This window comes from Nesoenas mayeri (assembly GCF_963082525.1).
Source record: "Nesoenas mayeri genome assembly, chromosome: 4".
In the NCBI taxonomy this organism is placed as follows: Eukaryota; Metazoa; Chordata; class Aves; order Columbiformes; family Columbidae; genus Nesoenas; species Nesoenas mayeri.
In genome coordinates, this window is record NC_137540.1 from 7,640,688 (window position 1) to 7,666,391 (window position 25,704).

General features: G+C 39.9%; 1 protein-coding gene across 1 annotated transcript in view; it reads left to right on the plus strand.

The window, feature by feature from the left end:
* EGF (epidermal growth factor) overlaps window positions 1-24,332 on the plus strand; it is a gene marked incomplete at both ends in the record, with an annotated part of 58,511 nt that extends 34,179 nt beyond the window's left edge. Inside the window, 12 exons of the mRNA XM_080344205.1 lie at window positions 515-738; window positions 4,354-4,521; window positions 5,279-5,428; window positions 5,794-5,943; window positions 6,582-6,698; window positions 7,730-7,855; window positions 10,196-10,315; window positions 12,285-12,435; window positions 15,148-15,312; window positions 18,785-18,887; window positions 22,354-22,456; window positions 24,109-24,332. Of these exons, the coding sequence (XP_080200331.1) occupies window positions 515-738; window positions 4,354-4,521; window positions 5,279-5,428; window positions 5,794-5,943; window positions 6,582-6,698; window positions 7,730-7,855; window positions 10,196-10,315; window positions 12,285-12,435; window positions 15,148-15,312; window positions 18,785-18,887; window positions 22,354-22,456; window positions 24,109-24,332 (1,801 nt within the window). The remainder of the gene's footprint in view (window positions 1-514; window positions 739-4,353; window positions 4,522-5,278; window positions 5,429-5,793; window positions 5,944-6,581; window positions 6,699-7,729; window positions 7,856-10,195; window positions 10,316-12,284; window positions 12,436-15,147; window positions 15,313-18,784; window positions 18,888-22,353; window positions 22,457-24,108) is intronic.
* Window positions 24,333-25,704: the final 1,372 nt, after the last annotated feature.

Here is a 25,704-nt window from a genome sequence, read left to right on the forward strand (position 1 = left end):
CCAGAGAGAGACCCATGATTCTATTAAAAGAAGAGTCTGGGCCTGATATTGATTTGTTTTTCAAACCCAAAATAACCTGAGGACCCTTGCTTGTTTTCCATGGGTGGTGGATAATTTTGGTTTCAGTTTTGCATTGTTACACTCTTCTTTAGACAAGGGGTCACTAATGCATTGTCTTCTGTTGTCTGGGTTTGCTAAACTGCTATTGTTAGTCATAAGAAAAGTGCCAAAAGCATCTATGAAGAGTTGGCAGTTAGCATATACAGGAGGAGCTGTTTTTCAAAGGTTTTGTGCCAATGGAGTGGAGGTTCTGTGTAAGTCCCCGTGTAATCATCTGGAGTCTTATAGCAAGTGTGAAAAGATTGGCAGCCAACATATTTGCTTGAAGCTGCACTTTTTCTCATGTGCCTCAGGCTTGTATTGCTCTGATCTAATTTTTCTGCTCTGAAAGAACAGAAGAGAGGAGAACAAATATTTACTCACTGACTTCCTGTATGCATTTTGTTTTCTAAAGGAGATTATTCTGGACTGACATGGGGGTCAATCCCCGGATTGAGAGCTCTTCATTAGAAGGCATCGATCGCCAGGTTATAGCCAGCACAGACCTGGTGTGGCCCAGTGGAATAGCCCTCGACTACTTAGCCGATAAGGTTTACTGGTGTGATGCTAAGCAGTCGGTGGTTGAGAGCGCAAACCTGGATGGTTCTGGTCGTCGAATTCTTGCACAGAATGATGTAGGTGAGGCTTTGGGGTTGATAATTACCTACTGCTGCTTGCCAATGTCTGTGTGTATCTGCATATGTCCATGTGAATTACCAGCCAGCAGCTGTGCTGTATATCCCTTGCAACTATGTGTTGAGGTTAATGGCATCACTTAGTTCTTCAGTTACCCAGTTGACTTTTATTTATTCATTTTAGCAAAAGAGCACCTTTGTAACACTCTCTCCTTTTACAGTTCAGCCACTTTGCATTGTACAGAGAACTTCTCTGGCTTCACAGAAAAATGCAAAGAAGGAAAAAGTTTAAAATGTGATTTGCTTGTTCCATGCATGACCGCTTAGTGTAATTCAGGGTTTGCTGTGTTTGTTACATCAGTGAGTTACATTGACATAGGCTGGAAGAGAATTAACTTTGGCTGTTAAGGTCTTTGAGCAAAGAATCTGCATCTGCACAGGAATGTTTCTTAATGCATAATAGACACTGAATGGAAAAATGACTTATGCAATATGTTGGTACTTGTTATAGATGAGTTTTCTATTGTTTGACAGTAACTGTGTTGTTCTGGAGCATGACAACAGAAGTACGAGCAATGAGGAACTGATGTTGCACCACATGTACCATGTGTTTAAGAATCTCATTCATGGCAAATTAGTTTCTGGAGTGGACACTTCCCTCTATGCATGAAGTCTTTCTGGGTACCATTTGGTAGGTGTGCATGAAAAATATGGGCAGAATGAGGACTCTATACATGAATGAGACTCAATAACATGACTGCCATGGGTAAAGACTCTACAGTTACTCTGTTAATCAGCTGCTGTTCTGGTCTGCACTCTGGGAAGGCTTTTGTTGATCTCCTAAGGCAGATGCCCTCCCACTTATTTGAAGGTGAGCAGAGTGAGGTCTTGGAGGGGACAGTATTCTCCAGTTCATAAGACATCAAAAGCCATGAGCAGAGTGACTTCTCAGTATTCCTCTCTTTTTCCCTGCTGCACATATTTTGCTGTGTGCTCCACCTTGCAAGTGATCTGCAAAGGAGGACCTTGAACCCTGTTGAAAGTTTCATTTCAGTTCTCCACAAACAATGAGACAGTGTCTTACAGGGAGAAAACAGAGAAGGACAGCTAGGAGCACAGGGTATGGAAAAGGCTGTAGGTTGAAGCAGTGACATGTCTGTTTGGAGGTGGGAGAAAAGGACATCAGCATCTGTATGGAAAGAAGTGAAAGAGAGGAAACGCACACCTGTAGGGCAGGGGTGTCAAACTTATTTTCACTGGGGGCCACAACAGCCTCATGGTTGCCTTCAATGGGTGAAATGTAATTTTAGGACTGCATAAATGTAACAACTCTTACATTTATATAAATGTAACTAATACATTTAAATAAATGTAACTACTACATTTATATAAATGCAACAACTCCTACATTTATATGGTCCTAAAATTACATTCAGCCCTTTAAAGGCAACCGTGAGGCTGATGTGGCCCCCAGTGAAAATGAGTTTGACACCCCTGCTGTAGGGGTATGAAGTTACAGAGGCAGAGAGACTTGATATCCTGATGTTTTGCTAATGCTGCTAGTGAGACCAGAATTCAGCTTCTCGGACAGCTGTACACTGGAGGACGGGACATGAATTTTTATTACAGCAGCTCCCTCTAGTGCCTCTGTACTGAGAATTCATTCAGTTTAGCTGCATGCAAAATAGGTAGAATAATTTCTGCTCTTCTGCTAACCCCGTTTTCAGTTGTAAGTTAAACAGCCTGTAAGCACCCATCCAAGGCAGTGAACAGCACAACTATTCATTTTGTTTATACGAGTTGGGTTTGCACTGTTGTGGAAAAGGTTCATGTGATTATTCATTTTTCAGTTCCTGCTATCTCCATTTATGACACTACGCTTTTATTTTTACACCTTAATGTATTTATAAATTAAGAAGTTAGGAAATTGCTTGTCAAAGCAAGGTGTTGTTTGTTGATTATGCAAGCTATAGATCCTTAAGTTGTGAGTAAATGTTTAGATGTTGGGCTAGTTGCTCAAATTTAATGGAAAGAAAAACTAAGAATCATGCCCAGTGATTAAACATGGTTCAAAGGAGGTAGTCAAGTGCTAATAGAATAACAATATACTCTTCAGCTTAACTTTTAAGAACACTCGAACAGTGTCTTAGGACTTTTGTTATGCAGGAGTGTTTTTTTCAGTTAATTTTTATTATTATTATTATTTTTTATTTTTTAAACTGCTACCTTTTGGGATCCCAATTGTATTACTGAAATTAAACATCACCTAGTTGAGGTCTATAAAAAAAAAATAATAAAAAGCCAAGAACACAGATCGTAAAATCACATGTCTACAGAACATACCTTTCAGAGGAGCTCAGACTGCAGGGATACAAAGTGAGGTGCATATACAAACTGTGTGTAAGGATGAGGAAGCACCTCTCTGAAACCAGGTGAACATCCATGGAAGAGCAGTGTGTATTCTCATCTTCCATTGCAAAAAGCTTGCCCAAACGCTGACTTGAAGGCAGATTTCTACATGTATAGAAAGAATATGGACTAATGACAATTTTCTATCATGACAGAGATATTGAAGAGTCAGAATGATTTTGCAAAAATCTTCATACCTATAGTGTGTCTGCCATTATATATGAAAGTGTCCTTTGGATTCTGAATTGCTGAGCTTCTCTCTGGAAGTCAAACTAGGGTTCTGCATTTTCCTAGTGAAGATAATGTTGTGCTATTAAGGAAAAACTGCTGTAGCCTGAACTTGTGGTGGGATTTCTCTCGCCTACTGTTAGTCATGTAAGTGTTTGGTGCCTGCTCTAAGCTGCTCTCCAGGTTCCTGTTGTAATCAGTAAAAAGAAAGGAAGCTACCTGAATGATCTGCTGCATCCTGTGGTTTGTGTTAACCGTTACTGCTAGTTTGCTACCTAACAGACAGCGACTAACTAGTCACAGCCTACTGCTGCTAGTTGAGTAAAGTGAGGAGAATTTATCCCTCTCTTCAATTTTGCACTGTAATGAGTTGGCTAGTGAATGTCTGTGCATGTTTATATGTACATGTGGAGCACTGCATTACACTTGTGTGTACTTTTGGCACTTGCAGAGACCAAACACTGGCTTTGGAGTCCTACCATGAGTCATTGGCTACAATGTCTGTAGCTCCCAGACTGCCCTGTGCTGGTACAGTTATACAGGATAATACATGCCGTGAACTCCTCTCCTTGTTATGTGAAGAACACAGAAGGAACTGTGTACCTCAGCAGCTCTGTGCTGGGCCACTTACTGGAGTAAGAGAGTGGGATTCCAATTCTGAAAGGCTGGTCTCAATACTGCTTCAAGAAATGATGAGGCAGAAGCATCTTGTGAACTGACTTGGTTTGAGGTCACCAACAGTACAGAGACTATACTGAGCCTGTCAAGTGTCAGCCTCCTCTGCTAAGAGCAAAAGTAATGTGTGCCTGTGGTCCATCATTCATGGACACTTAACACTCCCTATAAGACATCAAAGTGGAGAAGTGGCTATGGCTATGCCACTATGTTAGAAGTAGACCTGTATACAGATAGTGCTTTTGTTTACTTGGTTTCTTGTGTATATTGCATAGATCTGGAAATGAGAAATCTAATTTCTTTGTAGGCCACCCTTTTGATGTAGCAGTGTTTGAGGATCACCTTTGGTTTTCTGACTGGGCTAGGCCATCACTAATGAGAGTGGACAAGAAGACCGGCCAAAATAGGGTACGTCTTCGAGGCAGCATGCTGAGACCTTCATCAATGGTTGTAGTTCATCCTTTGGCGAAACCAGGTATACTGCAAAAATTGAGCAGTCATTCCCTTCCAGCCTCTTCTTGTTCACTGATATCAGTAGAATAGATGTCCTTGGGGAGAGGATTATCTTCTCAGAAACAGGCTCTTTAAAAGGCCTTGCATAGTCAGACTGGCATTTATTGAAAGCATCATCTGGGCACGTGTCCCAGGAAAGCTAACAGATTTTGTATATTTATGATCATGCCCAAGAATAGAGGCTGATCAATGGCCACAAGGCTACCATAGTCTTCTAATTCCTATTTATCTTAGTTTATCAGCACCCTTCACACACACAAATAATAACAAATGACACGGAGAAAGATTTTGTAAGATTTATTAGTTTTGGATCAAATAATTTGATTTTCTGTTGGGAACAATCTCCTTGTAAGCAGAAAACAAGTAATTCAATAGACCAGGATTGAGAGAAGGTAATCACAGGTTCTCTATGCCCTTGTAATGTTCTTGCAGGGAATGATAGCACTCTAAATATTAAAGGAGTAAAAATAAAGGAAACTTTTTAAAGTGTAATACATATGTTAGATGGAGAGTATATGAATCTGCTTTCCTGCCAGAGGCCAGGTGATAATGCCTATGCTTTACTATATGCATCTGCTTTTAATTTAAAAAAAATAAATTAAGGATGTTCTAGTTTTTGTCAGTCCTCATTCTTTTTCCAACTGCTTCAACTCTGAACAGCTAAAAGGAGATGTTGACTGAAGAAGCAGCTTGTTAAGTTGCCTGTTTTTCTGCATTAGGGGCAAATCCTTGCCTTTATGAGAACGGAGGCTGTGATCAGATCTGTGAAAACAATTTTGGAGTTGCCCATTGCATGTGCCATCCAGGATTTGGGAAAACTCAAGATGGAAAAACCTGTCGTGCTTTGAATGTTTCCAACACAACAAGAGGTACAATCCTCCAGTTCCAAAAAAAGACTGCTCCCAAACCCTTGAGGATCCTGGAAAATATTCACCTTGCTCTAAATAATGGATGAGAGTTTCTCGGAAGAATGAAAACATTGGGGTGTTGTCCTGGGTGAATAACCTGTTGTCTGCCCGTTGTAATTTTTCCCTTGGCATATTAGCAGTAAGAGATATGCACAGTGGTCTTAGGAATAATTTGTGGCCAGAAACAAGTTAGTATGGGAGGATATTGGTGTTTATTTTAAAAGGAAACCACCATGATTATTGGAAAGTCAACAAGCGGTGGAAAATCAGGAAGTTAGTTCAGTAGATTTAAATAGTCTGTGTCACTTTTTTCTTGTCTTTTTCAGGAAGTGTCTCTGTGCACAAGAAGGTAGTGCCAATGCCAATACCAGAGACCTTACCCCACAGCACACAAAGCGGTGGGATATTCAAGAATACAGACAGTGCAGAAAAGGAAAAAATGAGCATTTTGTTGATGGCTGAAATAATGGTATCAGGTAGAGTCTGATGATTGCCCTCCTTCTATTTATTGTGACGTTCTGAATAGGTTTATATAACAAAAATAAATCATAGGCCTTAAAGGAAGAAAGGCTCGATGCCTAATCATTCATGCTCTGAACCCTCTTACAAGAAGCTGGGTCTATGTAATTATGCCAGGTAGGACTGCTTGTTTGGTTGTTTGTTGCCATGTTTTTTCATTTTGTCAACAAAACTTCATGATTTATCCAGGTCTAGAGAAAGGTATTTCTAATTTGGGACACTTATGAAGATCTCTCAGTTTCTCCCTTGCATTTTATAAGCATATTAGGTTCCTCTGAAAAAAATTACAGTAAAAACAATAAATTCTGCATATGTTCAATGACAGTAGATCATTAAATTGTACAACAGGTTTTGCATAAAATATTCAGAAATCCTGATACTAAATGGCGCTTCGACTTCCTCTAGGCAAAGACAACAACCATAATGATTGATTAACTTGTCATCATTAACCTTGGAAAACTTTTTTCAGGTTTTCTTGTTAGGTTTTGTTTGTTTGGTTGGTTTGTTTTGTTTTGAATATGCAGTTACCTCCTTTGATCTGTCCAAATGCATCTAATGTTGTTTTTGTTTTGGTTTGGTTTTGTTTATGCCATAGATCAAGATGACTGCACTGCACTAGAATGTGATGTCAATGCACAGTGTGTTTTGCTGGAAGATGGTGCTATGTGCCAGTGTTTGAAAGGATTTACCAGGAAGGGGAAATCATGCTATGGTAATAAAATACATTAATACAACCTTCTGGAAAACTGTAGACTGGGGGAGAGGAAAATCTTTTCTCATATTGGCAGCTCTGCTGCATAAGCCACCACAGAAAGGTCAATGGTATTGCTTGTTTTAAAAGGGGCGATGAGCAGAAAGCATGTGAGATGAAATGGCTAATTATCACATGCCTTATTTTCCCCTGAGTCATGACTATTAATCCTATTAATATTAACAAGCAATAGCAAGAATAACAGGAATAAAAGCATACTGTATTTATTTGTAAAAATTGCCTAATTATAAAAGCTCGGTCCATAGACATGATAGTTGATGTACAATTTAGAAATGCGTATTAAGGAATCTCTTACAAATTAGTATTCCTCATGTAATATAAATATACATAAGTGCTGCTCTTCTTTCTTTCTAGCACTAGAAAGAGACTCCAACAATCAGACAACATATCGCTCAGAATGATCTTTAAGTTTTCAGACTTGCACACAACATATTTGGAAGCACTTTGTTTTCTCATAAAGGCCAAGGCAGAAAGGCATTAGGTACAGAACAAGTTATCATTTGGTGGCTAAGCATGAAGACTCACAGGACTTTATGTTGCTATGGAAAGAGAGAAAAGAAAAGGAAGGTGAAATGGGCATTTTTTTTTTTTAATTGTGGTACATTTTTTTTTAAGCTTATGTGTTCTTTGTCAAGACAGAGTTTCTTTCTAGGTAGGGTTTAAGAATATAAGACTAGCTTTGAATAGGATTATTCCCTCCTAAAGGGATTTTTTTGAAGTGAGTGGTGTTTGTGCAACCTGTAGGTCTCTCTCTCTGTAGCTGGTTGACCGTCTAAGGCTCTTCAGAGCATCCCCATCAAATTTCATACCAAGAAAAACCACAAAGCCTTTCTCTTCCCATTTGCTTCAGATGCACAAACGACAAGTGACAGTATAGTCTGAGGGCGATTCATGATGTAAACATTTCTTTTTACTGATTTACCTGATGATTTCATCATCTATATGTTCTGTCTCCTTGTTTTGTCTCACAGATGTTGATGAGTGTGCTATAAGTATAGACCACTGTAATCGAAACGTGTCAAGCTGTATCAATACAGAAGGGGGCTACGTCTGTAAATGTTTGGAGGGCTACATGGGAGACGGAGTCCATTGCTACGGTATGGGCATGTGTGAGGGCTGTGCTGTGTCTGGATGGCTGGGAGAGGACGAATGAGAAAGACACATGATTCAGGCTAGCCTTGCATCAAGATGTGAAGCTGTCAAATGAGCTGTTCTCATTCTTTTTGAAAAATCTGGTTGGGGCGTGGATCCTAACAGGGACTCCCCCAGACAGCTGTCATTTATTATTTCTTCCCTTTTGATTCTTTCTTTCCTGTTTGAAGTGTGGCAACCTCAGCAACTGATCAATATGCAAAGCCTGTAGCTGTCAGTGGATACCTTCTCCCAGTGTTTGCACTCTTTTTAGTAGCTCCAGCAGGAAAGAGAGGAAGAGTGAAGGGAGGAGGGGAGTAGAGGTGAAGCAGTAGAGCTTTATTGGAAATCGTTGCCATGAATATAAACGAAAGCCGTTATTGAGTGTGTCATAATACTCATCAAATAATTCCAGGTCTGTTTAATAGGCATGAGGTTCAAGGTGTTGACACTGACAGCTTGAGTACATTTAGAGTCTTGTTAATAATCACACCCACTGATTTTCCCATCCAGCTCTAATGCCAGGTCTTTAGTTCATTCCCTACATTTCTTATTTTTTTAATTCATTTTAGCAGTAAATATGAAGGAACAATAAGCTCCTTCCCCTCAGTATTTGACTAGCACACAGTTTGTTCAGACCTTTATGAGAGTCTTGTGCTCTCTTTTGTTCTTTTCTTTTTCCTTTCTCCTTTAAAGCCTAAATGAAAGCTGATTAAATTTGACCCAGTTCTTACATAGTTTTGCTGTTTGCATCTTCATGACAGACAAGGATCACTGAACAATGAAGAACAATATCATTATTGTGGGCAGGGTGTGGAAAGTGTCAGAGGCAGGAGGGTCGAGAGAGCATTCTATCTACAGTGGTCAGAGATCCAAAGCTCATGTCTCTGAAGATGTTTGGAAGCACAGACAGAAGTGACAAGCTCCTCTTGCTGTCCCAGCACCACCTACAAGGCAGCCCAGGGCTTTCACTGTCTGTGCTATAGTTGCTCAGCTAGAATGGCTATGGTGCCTACACTGCTATTATTGAAAAACAGTCCATTATCTTCTTGAAGTCTTTAAGTCCAGAAGATAGTAAGATATGTTTTCACAGCATTTCATAAATGATGCAATGTTATTATGAGATAAAGATAATTTATACTAATTTTGTGTTTGATTACTTGAAAGGTACTGTAAAAAACAGAAACTGGTAAGTGATTTTGTACTTCAGTTTTAGACACCTGCATGCACGCAGAGTGTCCAGAAATGTGTCAGTACATCCACAGATGGTACAAGATAAGTTCATGTTGTGTTGTTGAAATCACATTTCTTGGAATATGCTGCAACAGTTTTGTTTCTGTAATTATGCTTTCAAAAGTGCTCTGAATTTTCTATACTGTTTTGGGCCAGATGCTGTTAATTTTACTGTAGAAAAAGTCCCAGTGGTTTAAGGAATAATTCCACACAAATTGCGATGGGAGATCTGTGATTTTGTTTCCCTAAAGTAGATCTGGCATGTGTATTCTGCTGACAGTTGATAAAACGAATCAGAGACTCCCAGATTTTGGTATGCGCACACTTTTGAAATTCCCATCTTTGGGGGGTGCGCAGGCATGTAGCACCATGCAGGTGCTGTCCTGGTGCTGGGTACCAGCCTGTCAGGAGCTGTTGCCATGGACTCTGCTAGAGAAGGTGTGGAGGAAGAATGGGGATGAGGGTGGGCAGCAGGAGGGGGGTGAGAGGTATATATGGTCCAAACACAGGCTCTGAGCCTGGAAACTCTTGTTGTGATCAGGGAGCCAGTAATTCAGAGGCTCACTTCATTTAAGTGTTTACACGAACTAGATAAACCTGTAGGTTTCTAGACCCTTTCCTTCTGTCTAAACACTTTGTTTAGGCTGGACCAGGTGGGTGATGCAGGGAGGGGCAACTCCCTACTCCCAAACCCTTCTGCTATCTTAATGCAAGAATGCCAACTGACAGGACTCAAGTACTTATCCAGGGTGCAAGCTATGGCTAGCAATGCCAGGAGAATATATCTAGTAAAAATAAGTCTTCTCTTTAACTCTACTGTGCTTGTTACATTTCATAAGAAAGCCTTCCTTCCCTTCCTCTCTTCCTCTGAGAGGCTGGGGCCACTGTGATTATTTGGCATAGAAAGTATGTTGTTGCTTTTCCATTATTTTTTCCATGAAGGCATATTTGTAGAGGAAAGTTTTTTGGTGTTTTTCCCCACTGCCAGGAGACTGCAGAGCTGCAACTGCTGCCCTTTTAACTGATGCCCTGAGGCATTTCATTCTTCTAACCGCAGACTGTTTGGGTGACAGATATTGATGAGTGCAAGATGGGATCCCATACCTGTGGAGAGAACAGAACCTGCACAAATACAGAAGGAAACTTCACTTGCTCATGTACTGACGATGCTTCTGGAACTGGCATTGGCTGCAGTGAGTAAATAGAGTGAGCAATTAAAATTAAGTAGCGCTTAGCTAAGAACCATGCTCTTGGACAAATTGTTATACCTGGAAATTAAGGAAACCCTGTAGAGTGACATACTGAGCAGCTTGTGGACCCATTTAGCACTGCTTTAGGAGGATGGTTTGAAGTGGGCAAAGGAGACTGGATCTGAGTTTAATTTGGAAATATCTACATTAAGGTTCAATGCTAATTTTTGCTCTCTAAATGTAGACACATCTATCTAATGGCCTTTATAATCAACAGCAGAAGTGCGTGCTCCTTGGAAGTAACATTTTTGGAGGTAACTTTTTGGTAGGTAACTTCAGTCTGTGCCATTTTTTTTACTCTTTCCCTCTGCAGAAGGCTAGCAGAAGAACTGCACATAGTTTAAATCTGCTCAAATTCTTCAGAATAAGCTAGTCTTTCAGATCCAGTGGCTATTTTTTTCAAAAGGGCTCTGGAACTCTTTAGAAAATGTGGTTACCAATGTAATGAAGGGAGCTGCTGAAGGCTCAGCACTAACCACCCCTCATTTCAGTTCCTCACTGTGACAGCAGCATTCTCAGCAAATGTGGAGCTGAGCGACTCACCATCTTACTCTGTGTCTACCCTCTTCAATGGGGTGAATTCTACTCCAGATCAAGTGACTGTATGATGATGGAGGGATGCTGTGTAATTGTCACAGATCTGCTTCTGTGGAAAACCAGAAAGAAACTATGGCTTTTAAAGCAGAACACCAACCAGGATCCCCATCCTCTTTTCAGTTACTTAAGCTTTTGGTAGTTTCCTGTGTCACTCAAGGAATATGATTTTAAATGATGCATGACTTGGAAGTAATGCCTTCTATCTCCCTCAGCTGTAAATCTGATTCCATGTTTTCATGTGTGTTAACACACTGTTTTAGTTCTTTGCTGCCCGGTAACATCTTTTAGCAAGCTGAAGTTTTCTTTGCAGAATGCAGTCACACCTGAGGTTCACTGCAATCACTCAACCCTTTCCATTCAGGCTTTTTGCCATGGCAGTTCTCCTGTAAATGAAATTTTTAAAAACAAATGTCATTGAAGGTCATGTTGCAATAAAACTGATTTGAGTCATAAAACTGATCCCACAAATGTATGAGAGCGATTAGGTGTATTTGTACTAAGTCATACACCTAGAAATTCTTTGCCACGTAGATGTTTGGTTCTGACCTATAGATTTGCTGTAGCATCAAAGTAGGCAAGAAAGCGCTCCTTTTCTGTAAGGGCATGTCTGTGCTGTAGGTCATGCTGTGCAGAGATTTTAGAGTTACCTTTAAAACTACTTTGTTTAGACATCTATGTAGGTGAGAGTGGATGTGATTCAGAGCAGGTGACAAAACCCTTTGTAAAATTGGTTCAATAGAGTTCCCTGCTTTACCTGTGATGTTGTTACCTGTATCTGAGCAAGCCTGGAACAATAAAAAAATGCAATTTGCAGTCACACAGAGATGTGATCAACTGGATGGCAGCGGAGTAGAAGTAACCTGCATAAGAACAAGTTGCATGTAAAAATTTCTCAGTCTCAGATCCAAGTGCATGAAGTACAGTCACCTTTCACCTGTACATCTGACTCTGGTACTTTATGCATGGTAGAGATTTACCATACCCTAAAGCTGAAAAAGTTGCAAAAATCATTTAAGTGTAAGTAACTAGACAGCCTTCAGAGATGTATTCACACATCTAAATAGAAAGAATGCAGCTGACCTCTGTAGGTCTTTCATTGCAAATCTAGACTCAAGCATGTTTAGTATTTTCATCTAAAGTTCTGTGTGCCTAAATTTGATGAGCAACATAAACAAATAGGTAAACCACAAGTAGTTGGTTAAAATTAGAGATTTTTATCTACTTTGCTATCTTGAAGTTCTGGAACTCCTTTGTAAGATCACATTGCCAGTGTGGCCAAAAGTTTGAGATGCCCTTGTGAAATCCTTTGTTTCAGAAGCTACTGTGTCCCCTGCTGTTCTCAGCAATGAATACCCTACACACCCTGTCCAAGGTGACTCTGCAGGGTGCCCTCCTTCTTACGAGTCGTATTGTCTCCATGGCGGAGTGTGCAATTATGTTTCTGATCTACAAGACTATGCCTGCAAGTAAGTACAGAAATTTGTATTGTCTGTGCTGATGAATGGTATCCTTAGGGCTCAGCTGAGTGCAGACCGTGAAGCGTTTGTCCATAAATTATCTGCTCATCACTCATGCTAGCAATTATCATTAGACTCTGCTCTTTTCTGTAAGTGATCACAGTAAGTTTCTGGAAGTGGTCACTCAATTCATGCCAATTGCAATTAAAAATAGGGTTGGAATTGTTCCCTAAGCACTCAATTCTTTACTCTGGAAAGGTGAGATAAGTTGTTAAATGATTTAGTGTTCATGGCTTTATGAAGGACGTGCTTGCTGTCTCTCCTGTATGTATTGTACTGACTTGTACCTCCCTGTTGGCCTTGCTGTTCATGTGTAGCACTCTCCAAGACAGAAGATGACACCTCTGTCTTGTCTTCTCCTATTGGGAGCAGGGAAGAGTTCAAAAGTTTCAATTTGAAAATTGAAATTTCAAAATTTCAGAAGTTTGGTGTCAGCATCTTCCCTCACGGTTTGAAGAGTTCTTGCCCCTAGCAGAAAGGGTACAACATGATGGTCCTTTTAAATACAGGGAGAGTAGCAATAAGACCTCAAAAATGAGACCTCCTTCCTCCTGTCAATACTTTTGTGAAGCCCACATCCTGATTCCCTAAATGCAGTTACTGATAAAAGCAAAAAGTATCTCCTGTTTCCAGAAGTCAGTCCTGGACTTGGTCAATGTGACAGCCTAGTCCCATGGGGTAATCATCTCTTCAAAACCATTAGTGCTGGAGTTTGTGTAACTTGATTATATTTGAATCTGTGCTATGTTTTTCTTCAAAATCAAGCATAGAAGTGTTTACAATTGTACAAATCCAATACCTACCTCCTCCCCGGGGTCTCACCTGGTAAGTGAGGACCTGTGCGGGGGATGGATGATGTTTCCTAGTCCGCAAATCTCACTCCGTGTCTTAGTAGCTTGAGTGACCCTGGTATAACCCTGGAGTAAGAAGAGCAAGCTTTGTGCTGAAGGGTTTCTTTGACCCACCATCCCCCCAGATCTTCCTTGTCCTGCGCTGCAGGAACCTCTGTAACAGGCCATTCCTGCAAGCACCGTCAAGTCCTCAGCTTTCTGCAGACCTCTGTACCTGCAGGAATAGGAAAAGAATGTATCTCATGTACGTACCTGGGAAGGAAGTGGATGCTTCGTGCCTTGGATTTCCTAAGCTCAGTAAAGCCTTTGCAGGAGATGGACTCACAGTCATCTCTGGTATTTGTTATGAATTTTTAGTGTAAATTTTAAAGGCACTGAAAACCATATCTTCTCGCCTCATTCAGTTTCTGCTATTGAAACTGAGGAGTCTACAGCTGCAGAACTTTCAAATTGGATCACATCTTTTTTATTATTATTTTATTTGTTAGGTGTTAGTGCATAATAAGAATACAAACGCATGTATTCCTCAGTGATGGAAGGGGAAGCTCTCTAAAAAATTAAGGAGCAACCGTGCTTAGCCATGTTCTGGGGGCCAGGTTTTTTGCATGGACCTTGATGAATTCTCAAATTGCTGTAAATTTTCACTAGATGGCAGCATTCATTCATGTAGGCTGTAATATATTACACACCAAAACGAAATCGCAAAATGTTACCTAGCAGAAATATCTAGCAAAAATCACATGCAAAATGTGATTTGTATTTTAAATAATGAAATCTCTTACACTAGAAAGTAGATCTTCTAGCTTGTTAGGAGTTTATTGTGGTCTTACATTTAAAAATTGGCATTTTTTCTGCATTCCAACACAGATACATTCTAATTTGTGGTAGAATGAGAGCACTTGTGCCTGATTTAATAATTAATGCTGATATAACATTTTCAGGACATTAGGTAAAAGCTGATGTGAATCAAATCCTGCTTCTTTTGCACATTTGTGTAGCTCTTTAGACTTGAGTACAACTAGAGATAAGAATTGTGAGAAGGGTTTGAGCTTATGTTGCTGAGAGATCCTTATGAATCCAGTAGACTTTTAACTTTTTATGTTTATTATTTATTTCCTTCTTTATGTTGCTCACCTTGAACAGTAAAGCTAGGCTGAGATTCTTTTTGATGTATTTGTCACTTTCTAGTAATTTTAATTTCCTGCACTGGTAAGATAATTCTAGGTTGAGTTTTATAATGGTAAAAACAAACAAACAAACCCCCAAACAAAAACTGCCTACAGAAGAAACTTGTATTAAAACCAAATTATGAACATATTTCCAATCCATATTTAAAAAAAAAACACAAACCAACACTTTCACCCATCTTTTATTTTAAATTTAGTGTTTAGATAAAAATTTGATTCTCCTAACCAAATCACTCTGAAAATACAGGTAGGTCTTATAATCCCAGTTTCAAAGAAGGGCAGCTTGCTGCTGGAAACAGTTAAATGGAAAATCTCAGGGAAACACTAATCGCCCAGCAGGATTTAAGAGAAAATTATTTTTTCTATCCTTTATGAATTAGAATTTGGAAATTATAATCTTGCTGTATAATTCTATAGCTTTACAGTTAAAAAAATCTTTTAATATTGAATTCTAAAGGTTTTGACAGTCATTCCTTTAAGGTTATTTCATCTTCACCGCTGCTAAATTCAACGAGGTATTTCTGTAGAGGTTGCCCATGGTAAATCAATGCATATGGTGACTGAAGTGATGATCTGGGTTTTTTCCTCTGCTGCCACTTACAAAATGTCCTTATTTCTGGCAGCTGTGTGATGGGCTATGTCGGGGAGCGGTGCCAGTTCAGCGATCTGGAGTGGTGGGAACAGCAGCAGGTGGAGCGGGTGAAGATGCGGAACGTCACCATTGCTGTGTGTGTAGCTGTGCTGGTCCTTCTGCTCCTGCTGGGGTTCCTGGCCGCCTACTGCCACAGGTAGTGCTTCCAAATGTGCTGTGAACCTGCGGCATGGGGACCGAGGTGCTGCTGACTTGCACAGAAGGTTCATGGTGAAGAACATGAGCTGTTCCTCAGTTGGTGGAAATCACCATATCATCCTTGTTAGTCTTCTGCTTTTCAGTAATTGCATCTATGAATAACTCAGAAACTTCTGGCATGTCCCTTGCTTGCATACTTGCGTTGATGTTAGTGAGTGACATGTGTCTAGGAGGGGAAGAAGAATAGACCTTATTGGGCCTGAAGAGGAACCATAATTTGTATTGATAGGAGAGTCCAGGAGCATGCTATTTTCTTCTTCCTCAGTTTCTCTTAAGAGCTCTAGATGTCTGAAACTCTCATGGTAGGGTTTGGCTCTTCTCTGCTAGCTATCCCCTTAGTTTGGTTTTGCTTCACTTTCAATGGAGAGTGGCACCTGAAAATTTCCTTGCCATTGAGAAAAGCATCGTACTAACCTTCCAACAGCAAACTTCCACAGTGATGCCTTCAGTAATGAACATGAGAACAGTTCAGCTGGCAGCAGAAAGGGTAAAATCAGGGATGTGAGCCTAAGACACATCTGTTGTAAAAGTACTCCCTGGCATTTTCCATGGCTGTAATGAATTGTGCAGGTTTGGGATTCTTCTCATGGCAAAAAGAATCCCTACAGTCACTATTTAAGAACCCAGTCTGATGTGAAATTAAATGTCATCGATGTCCCTTGGAGTGGAAAGAACTCAGCATTTAATAACTTAGAGTCTTTTGATCATGACCTTGGCAGATAACTATTCTCAGATGCTGTTGTTTAAATGGATATTTATATTTAAAAGTAAACAAACAAAAAGCCAGACAGCAGCCAAATGAAGAATCTCCTGCTGCATGCTGACCACCCCTCCGTGTGCAGGGATTTTGTTTGTGATTTAGGTTAACTTTAAAATTAGACTCTCACAGGCATAAAAAATAAGCTACAAAAGAAGTTAACTATGGAAGCTAGTATTTTCCATTCTTATTTAATGGTTCCTAGTTTATTTAGTCCATAAAATATAAGTTGACACATTTCTTGTTTTCTCTTAGCTAATGGTAGAGGCCCAGAATTAAAGCTAAACACAGCCTGGTTTGTTCTCAGGACCTGGCATTCAGAAGCTAATGAGTGGAACAATAAATACAGAATAGGAAATTGTGAGATTCTTATGGTTCAAATATATGTCACACAATCTGTCATGAAAAATAGCCAGAATATAGCTGGTTTTAAGGTGTGAAGATATTCTCTTCCCTTTCTCTCTCTTTTGTTATTTCTTCCTGATTTACCTTTCTTTCTTGTCAAATGCTTTTTATCAATATAACTATTTACCTCAAAAACAAGTTTTCAATTACATACTTGACTGAATTTGGACTGCAGCTATCACTAGCCTAGCTAGATCAAAATGAAACTACTGACCTAAAATCCCTATTTAACTGGAGTCTAGAAACCAGTATTTGGGTTGCAATTGCTACACTGCTTTTTCACATAAAGTACTGTATTTTGAAACGTACAGATTAAGTCCGTAATAGTCCTGTTCCTTCCCCATCTATCTCCTTTTAATTGGAGGAAATGAACTTGGAGATCTACACCTGCCAATCTGAAAATGTGTGAACTGGAGGCCAAGAATACCAAAGTATTGTGTTGGTTTGCTCAATGACTGTAGTCTGCTGAAGAGTATTGTGTGTTGTAGTTTATGTAGTCTGACTGTATAGTATACCAAATTTCCTATCTTCCTTGGGAAGCAAGGCAACAGCTCTTTTCCAACAGCAAAAAAATTCCAAATCACAGATTTAACACCCACAATCCCTCCACTTCAATAGGCCAAGGCTGTGCAAAAAATGGCAGTAGGACTGGGATTAGGATTAAGAAATCCTTGGCCCCTTGCCCATGCTCGGTCAACTGGATTTCAGTGCCTTGCCTGCTTGTGCTCAATCACACATGAAGACTCCTATGCCCGCCAAGTCCGTCTGGCTTCTGTTATTCTGCATGTAAAGTAAGATGTAGAATTAGTGATTGTCATGAGTGGGGCATCCTGCTGAGGATTGGCCTGTGTGTGAGCTCTGTGCAATGGATTTCATGACTCTTGAGTAACGGGCTCGAGTTTTGTCAGCACTATGAGCTGCAATGCAGAACAGGCACATCCAGATGACGGTACATGAATGCCTGCCTTGCCACAGCATCAGGAGAAGTCAAAATGGATGAATTTACCTTATTTCTCAGCATTCTGCTCTGTGGCTATGCCCCCAGATCTGACACCTGTTTGATTTTATATTAGCAGTCTCAGTCTTAACCTCTACTGGAGACAATTATATTTTTTAAAATGTTTGAATACATAGGAACATGTTACAGAGAACGTGGGGATAAAATCCATGGTGGAGATTGGTCTTTCTCATTTCTAGCTAACAGTGCATTTTATTTACATTGTATTTTCATGAAGGGAAAAACATAAAATAATTATGACAGATGCACTTTCCCAGTTAGTATATTAATGTGATGTAGAAATAAAAGGAAAAACCCTGTTTTCTTTCTATTAAATTTCATTTAAAATAGATTAAATAAAAGGGTGTTATAACTTGAGACTTCCAGAGTTTGATCAGTGTAACATTACTTTCGTTAGATGATGTGTAGGAAGAGAAAAAATGTGTATGTAAAGTCAGCAAAGATGTACTGATTTGAATCTCAGGCAGTGTAAATTAACTCTTTTTCTTATGACCATGTTTTCTACATTGGGGCCTATATGGGCCTTATAAGTGATTGCAGTTTAACTGCAAAAAATATCAAATTTTGGATTTATGGAAATAGCCATTTAGAGCTGATTATTAGAAGCCTTTTCCAACTCCAGGCTCTACTCTTGGCTTTTTTGCTTCTTGAGCTAATTCTGTTTGTCAAGCTTTTTCTTGGAAACATCTTAGTTCTAAGCTTCTTTAGGCTTTAAGTTAAGTTTATTTTGTAGTGATTTCTGAAACTGTTGTTTTTCAGAAATGTTGCAGACGAATGCAGAAATGACTTTCATAGTTGTAACTATCAATGGTACAGAAAAATACAGTCAGGTTTTTATTGCTGAGCTTCATCCACACACACTGTTTATTGTATTGGCTGAAATACAAATCTTCACAAGAGGAGTGTATTATAAATAGAATAATATAAGAAAATGGAAGGAGGTAGTTAAAATTATGAGGTGTTTCCGCGCCCCCCCCCCCCCAATGAATGGCCCTTTACAGATGGCACATTGCAACGAAGATTTGTTCACTTCTTACTGACTTCTGTTTCTGTCAAACTGCTTATTTTAACCCTTATGTGGTAATTGACAGTAATACACCCTTTCAAGCCAATGAAAGAAAGAACAATATATGTCCCATCTGTAAATACCTATAGAATAACGTGTGAAAGGAAGCAGCATCTGTTCCTCCCAAAGTAAAATAATTTGTTTCAGCTTTTGTTCTGTTGTAGAAGTCAAAACTTGTATAAGAAGAATCTCTATGCAGAAGCGATAAGAGATGCCAGCAGCCGCGCTGACAATGAGAACGTGACACCTACTAGCAACAAGTCTCGGGTAACTATATTAATGTGCAGTGGAGAGGGAAGCAGGAAGGATCAAAGAGTGTTAGGGATCCACTTGAGATTATCCATCAAATAATTCACATCTTAAATATATTAAATAACTGCCAGAGTCATCAAGTGCTTTGCTGTGAACCCTAGTTCATCTTACCTCATTGTTATCCCTCAAAGTTCACAGCTGCCTGGATGTATTGCAGCCATTAGCCAGTGTTATTGTTAGCTTTGAACACAACAGTTGGGGAACTGTGTTCTAAATTAAGGAAATGGCAATGTGATGACATGGCATATCACAGAGTTATTTTCACAGGAAAGTATGCCCTTCGTAAAAAAGGCTTCTTGGAAGCCAAGTATTGTGTGTGCTATGTGAGATGTTGAACTTTATTTGAGGGGTTGACAAAATTAAATGTCTTTGTATTAGAGGCTGCTGCCTTGTAAAGAAAGACAACCAGGATGTTATTGGGCAGTTTGAGAGTGAATATATAATACAAATTTTGCACTAGTGTAGGTAGAAATGCCATCATGATCTGGTTGTACTGACCTGTTTCTGTTGTCAGTTTTGAAGTTGCATCATAGAATTTGGCCCCATCAGATTTAATCTAAGGACCTGATTCTCAGTGACATTATAATGACATTACACTGCTGGGCAACAGCAATTGAAACTTGAAGTTGGCAAAAGTGACATAGTTGGCATCTGTGGCTCCTTCTGTGCCCAGTCTGAGACTCCTTTCTCAGAATGGCATGATGTACACTGACAGCTTGTCTGCACACACAAATCATTCAGCTCTGAATAAGCTGCTGTAATGCAGGTATCCCCATACTTCTTCAGGTAGCATCATGTCAACTAAGCAGCATACACTCTTCAAAACAAGCACAGTTATGCCAGTAGAAAAGGCCACCAGAAGAGTCACTACTTGTATGGGATTGGTGATTGACTCTAGTGAAGCACATACATTTTTACTGGAGTAACTGCACACCTAATTTTCTAGTATAGGTATTACTGAAAAGTTTTAAAGCCTTCCAGACTCAGCTATAGCTGGAAAGGTACAAGAACTGTGTATGTAGTAGGCACGGTCACAAAAGAATTAGACTTTAAATGGCCCAAAGTTTGACTTTACTTGAAATCTTTGAGTCCAAAAAGAGATAAGCTTGTTCTACTTGGGAATCTGTTTGAGGAGTTAAATATCATGGAATATTTATCGTACAAATCCAAGGATTTTTAATCAAACTGAAGAAGGCTTCACAAGTGTTTTAGATTGAGTGCCTGGCAGGATTTGTGAGTGGGTAGCCACTGAAACACACTATCAAACATATGTTGGGAGCACTGAATTTACTTGACCCTGGTTACGACATATTGTTCCTTAGCTGATCAACTGCACGCTCTTGTGGACCCTTTATTACCAGCACTTTGTTCCTCCAGGTACTGGACAGCAAATGTGCTGAATCACAGTGATATCATCATGTGTTTACAGTAGAGATAGAAAACACAGTTTGCAAAATATCTGAGGCTGGGAAAATCATAAACATTTGTTGGGACTGAGAACAGCTCATTGCCTGGGAGCAGTGCTCTAAGAGGCCTGCAGCTCATCAGCTCTGTTCCCACCTGCTGTTGTCCCTACAGTTAATGCTAGTGGTCAATGACATTTTTGCTGAGTATAAGAGTAATTAGACAGCTAAGCAATTGACTGAACCAACAAAACCAAATCCAACCTGCTCATCTGTTACACACTCGTGTTAAATTTCACTCTGCATTCTTGAACCGGGAGACATCAAATACATTCAGAAAATAAATTATTGCAAATGGCTTGTTACAGACTGAAAGAGGAAATCACTGACCCTTTGCTAATTACTGCTGCTTACACACTAATGGATTCCTGTGGTTTCATACATGTGGGATTTTCTCTGTGCTGATGTTGCCATTGAGTGTTAAATTCCCTGGGGCTTCACGCATGCACGCACTCAGGTTAGAAACTGTAGAGTTGCCAAAAACAGGAGGAAGTTTTTCATTTCTACTATTCACTTAAAGTGGATTATTTGGGAGCTTTATGTAAAAAAAAAGAGATTATACTACATTGGGGACAGAAAGCTATATCTTCTCTGGAATACTGGTTTGGGTGCTATTGATTTACACAGCATTAATAACCCTAATGAAGGACTTCATATGGGGACTGGATGATATGTATGCACCATAAAGAGCTCATGAAATTCACTCTTTTTGCAGCCCACAGTGCTAATGCTTCTTGGTGATGCTGGGGAGAGGGAGCGCAAAGACTGACTTGTTCTTGCCCACTCGTGGAGGGTTAACGTAGGGGATAACAAGCTTTTACACTATCATACATATCAAATGCTAGGTATTGTGATACTGAAACTATGCCTATAAATTGTCCAAATGTCATTCACTTCTTTCTTTACTTCTATTCTGCCACCTGAGGCTACATTTTGCTGAGCATGTGTTTGAGTGGTTTTTTTCACATTCCCATTAGAGTTCCATAAGCCAGGCTAGGTTTGTCCTAGGCATATGTAAACCTTGGTAAACTTCTGCACATGCTTGGATTTTGATGCTATTCTGAAACGTTTCACCCAGCAAGTGTCCTGCTTTGCACAGTCAAAGATATTTTGCAGAAATGTGTGTAGCTGAATCTCCTCTGGGGCTCTGTCCCATGTGGGTTAGCAACTGTAAGCCTACAGATATTATGTAAATGAACTGATGCCTAAATAGTCACACCTGCTACATCTGTGATCCATCCACATAAATCCACCAATTATCCACCTGGACCACTGAATCTGTCAGCCCTCCACGGGAACATCTTATTTAGACATATTTTTTTCTTCTCCTCTGTCTGCTCCTTACGTGTTCCCCTTTACTGGGTTTCTCTCTTTCCCTCTATACCATTTCAGCACAGTGCATCACATTGCTTTCCTCTACCCTTGTTTTTTTTCTGTTTTGCCCCTGGACTTTTCAGCATATTCTCCCAGAGGTTCCTGTCTTCTGCTTCTGTGGTGTCCCTACCATTGTCACGGTGGGATGATGGAATTGCACACACCAGGTGGTGCTGAGAGCCAGAAAAGGAGGCTCGCATCCTTGCTTGTGTCTGACAGGGTTTCCTGCTGTCTGGCTGCAGGTGTCTCTAATATTTTAAAAGTGTCCCTCAGTACTATGCTGAGGATTGATTTTCATGTACTTTTGCTCTTGCATCTGGAAAGGTTGATTTGTAAGGCAAAAGAATGAGTAGTTCTTTACTAGATTGGGACTGGACATTTTCCAAAGAAAGACCAGGGCTGTCATCAACTCAAATGTTTGATTATCTGCAGGGGAAGGGTCATCCCAGAAGCCAGGATGACCTTTTTCCTTCTGCTGTGGTTGGAGTGTGTGGCCCTTAGAGTTTGTCTCTTGGGTTTTGGAAAGCCAATTCGTTTGATATTAATTTGGGCTTTATATTTGTGCATATTGTATGTATTTGCAGTTTGCAGTTGTTAAGGAGTGTAACAGTTCTCTGGAGACTAAAGCAGTTGATCTAATTGGGTGTGAGACAACAGATCCTCATCCTGCCTGTCCTTCAGAATATGGTGAGTGGGATTTCCTTCCTTATTAGATCTTTCCTCACCTTCGTACCAGCAGGAGCAGAAGCTGATAGAGGAGATGTAGAAATCGAAATTATATTTCTGGCCTGTTTATAGCTCTTGTGCACAGCAGAACCCATGTTTGTGTTGCTGTGAAGAGACCATTCAGTCCTTCACTTTGCACTTTATTCATAAGAAAATACACTACAGCAATGCTTTCACGCTCATAAGAAGCCAAGTGCTTCTCAGGATAAAGATATATTTTTGCATTTATATAGAATTTCACAGGTTTGTCTCACAGTAAGTGAGTTACACCCATCATACTGATGGGAATTTTATATCCATGGAAAAATATATTTTGACAGTCTTTATTCATTCAGGCAGGATAACTGATGTCATGTGAGGAGTCCGGGTCTCCCCAGAAAACTTTTGCCCTGTGGTAGCAAATGCAGCTCAGCTTGTTGTGCTAAACAAGGTGTTTGACTTCTTAGGGAGTGTTTGGTGCTTACAAAAGATGAGATGAATGAAGGAGATGTGCCTCCCATCCCCAGCGCAAATGCAGCAGGCAGCACAGAAACACACAATGGGCTTCCATGGCCCACAGATTATCAGCTGGACCACTCGTGAGTTTTAGGAAATGCTGTCTTACAGATGGCAACTGAATCTCCTAGTTGGTCAGATGGTGAGAAATGATGGAGAAAGACTGGTATTTTTAACCATTTCTCTTATTCACCATATGTATCTCCTAACTACAGAAGTCACTAGAGAATTCAGTTTGCATCAGTTCTTTAGAAATGCAAAGACAAATGTTTGAGGATACTCAAATGGGCAGGCATCTTGCAAGATTTTCAGAATTGCCCATCCTGTCCTTAGACATATGTTGGACAGTCACTTTATTCATCAGTGGAAAATACGTCTCACATTTCCTTTATTGGGCTAATATTGTGAACATATGTAGAACTGTATCATCCAGTGAAGGAAGCCTGATGTTTCCCATTAGGAGCCTCTGTTTTCATTTATAGTTTTATCAGATACAGCTATTGGAATAGAAATTTCTCATGGCAGGTGTCCGATTTTTCCATAATTGAAAATTGCAATAAAAGTGGTTCAGCTATTTTAGACAAGAAGAATGGTAAATAATCTGGTATCTTTTCTAACATGTTAAAGGAAGTTCTTATAATATTCCAATGAATAATTCGAAGATCATTTGACTTTGGAGCAGGGGCTTTAATTTAGGCAGGCAGGTGGTCTTTCTGACATGGGTATGCATTTGCTTGTTCTTGTATATTAAAATAGAAAACCACGAAACTTGACCAGGACAAGTCACTTCTTAAAATCTGTAGCAAGTTCTTGGCTTTGCCTCCTTTCCCTTTCCCTTTCTCTTTCCCTTTCTCTTTCCCTTTCCCTTTCCCTTTCCCTTATCCTTTCCTTTTCCTTTTCCCTTTTCTTTCCCCTTTCCTTTCTTCTGCTCTCTCCTCTTTTTCTTCTCTCTTCTCTTTCTTTTCTTTTGACATGAATTGGTTTTGTAATTTTCTGAACCTGATTCTGTGCTTCCTTTCATAGTTTTCCTCTCTCAAAGCCGCCATTAGCTTTCTTTTAGCTTAGTTATTGTGAAGCTTCTCAAATAACTGTCAGTAATACATATCCATTTTCTCCAGTGGAAGAACAGCCGATAATATACAACAAAGCAGCAGAGGCTTTGGCAGAAGATGAGCAAGAACAAAGCTATCGACGAGAGGTTCCTGGTGGAGAGAACTTGTGTCAGCCCATGGGGGCAGTGAAGGTCCCTCCCCAGGCTCCCTGGAGCATCCACCCCAAGTCCCCTGTGGAAAGGGAGTGTTGTGAGCTTGGCCCGGCCAGCCTGCTCATGCAGCCAGACTAGAGGCAGCCTGGGTTTGAGTTGGGAAAGGAGGAAGAATGAAATCGGTAGAGGATGGGAACTCATGAAACACTGAAGCAACCCTCATTTTTTTCATTAAAATCTGCTTTAGAGAAAACAAACAAACAAACAAACAAAACCACGAATCAGAACAGAGAAGTCCTTGCCACTCCTTCCCTGTCATCTCTGCTTGGAAGAATTACTGTGAGTAGTGTATTAACAATGAGTACTCTATAAGTATCACTTCGAGGGTCACTGCTGCTAACTTCATTAACTGCCTGCTAAAAGGACACTGAGGGAAAAACAGGCTAGTGGGTGATTTGTCAGACTTAAGTGTTTTTAATGGAGTTCATTGCAAGTAGTGATCTTTACACATACACGAAGTCCAGAGAACTGCCACAACCACAACTACAGAGAAACTGGAATGGAAGATCATACAGGAAAAGGAGTTAAAAATGAATCTTTTTATTAAAATATTGTTCACGGACTCTTTAAGCCTCTTCCCAGCATTGCTCTCAGGCCAGTGTGGCTTCTTGGACTTTCACCAGAGATATTCTTGTATCTGCTTCTCTAAACGAGCACCAAATGGGGTCTTGCATTTCTCAGGTTTGGTGGGCTGGAGGATTGTGAGCATATGGTATTAATGATGGTCACATCTGTTAAGTGAGAGGTAACATTTGAGAGGAAAGGTGATTCTTCCATTAAATTTTCCAGTCTACATTAGTCCTTCAGAGCTCTGCTTACTGCAAGGAAGCACGTTCTGGAGATGTTCTTGCCTCACAGAAGCACAACTGGCAGCAAAACCTGGTCCATTATATAGGACTTGGTGCAGAGAAAGAAGTCCAGTCAGTCACTGCTCCAAAGGAACAGGAGGAGTGGGACAAACAGAAACCACCTCAGTTTGGACAGACTTCAACATAACTGATTTGTGCTGCCTGATAAAATACATGGGATCAATTGGAAAACACTACCACTTTTTGTTTTGTTTTGTTTGGTTTGGTTTGGTTTGGTTTTTTTTTTTAACTGGCTTTCTAACAGCTACAGTTCCCTTCCAGTTATTTACTAAGAACTAACTCAGAACGCTCTGTTCTATACAGAGTTGTAGATTAGTTGTTTATCATCTCAAGGGATTTTCACCACTAGTCTTGACTCCCAAAGGGTGTTTTCAGAAGGTTTTGGAAGATATCTGTAAAACAGCAATATTACTAATAAAGTGTTAATTGTAGGGGATCTCTCAGTACTCTGTCTTTGAAGCCTACTACTATAACTATCAGATGCCTTTAAATTCCACTACAGAACCCACCACTAGTGTTCCTTGTAATTAATTAGCTGGATAATAGTGGCAAATGTTATTAATTTGTGTGCCTAACATCCT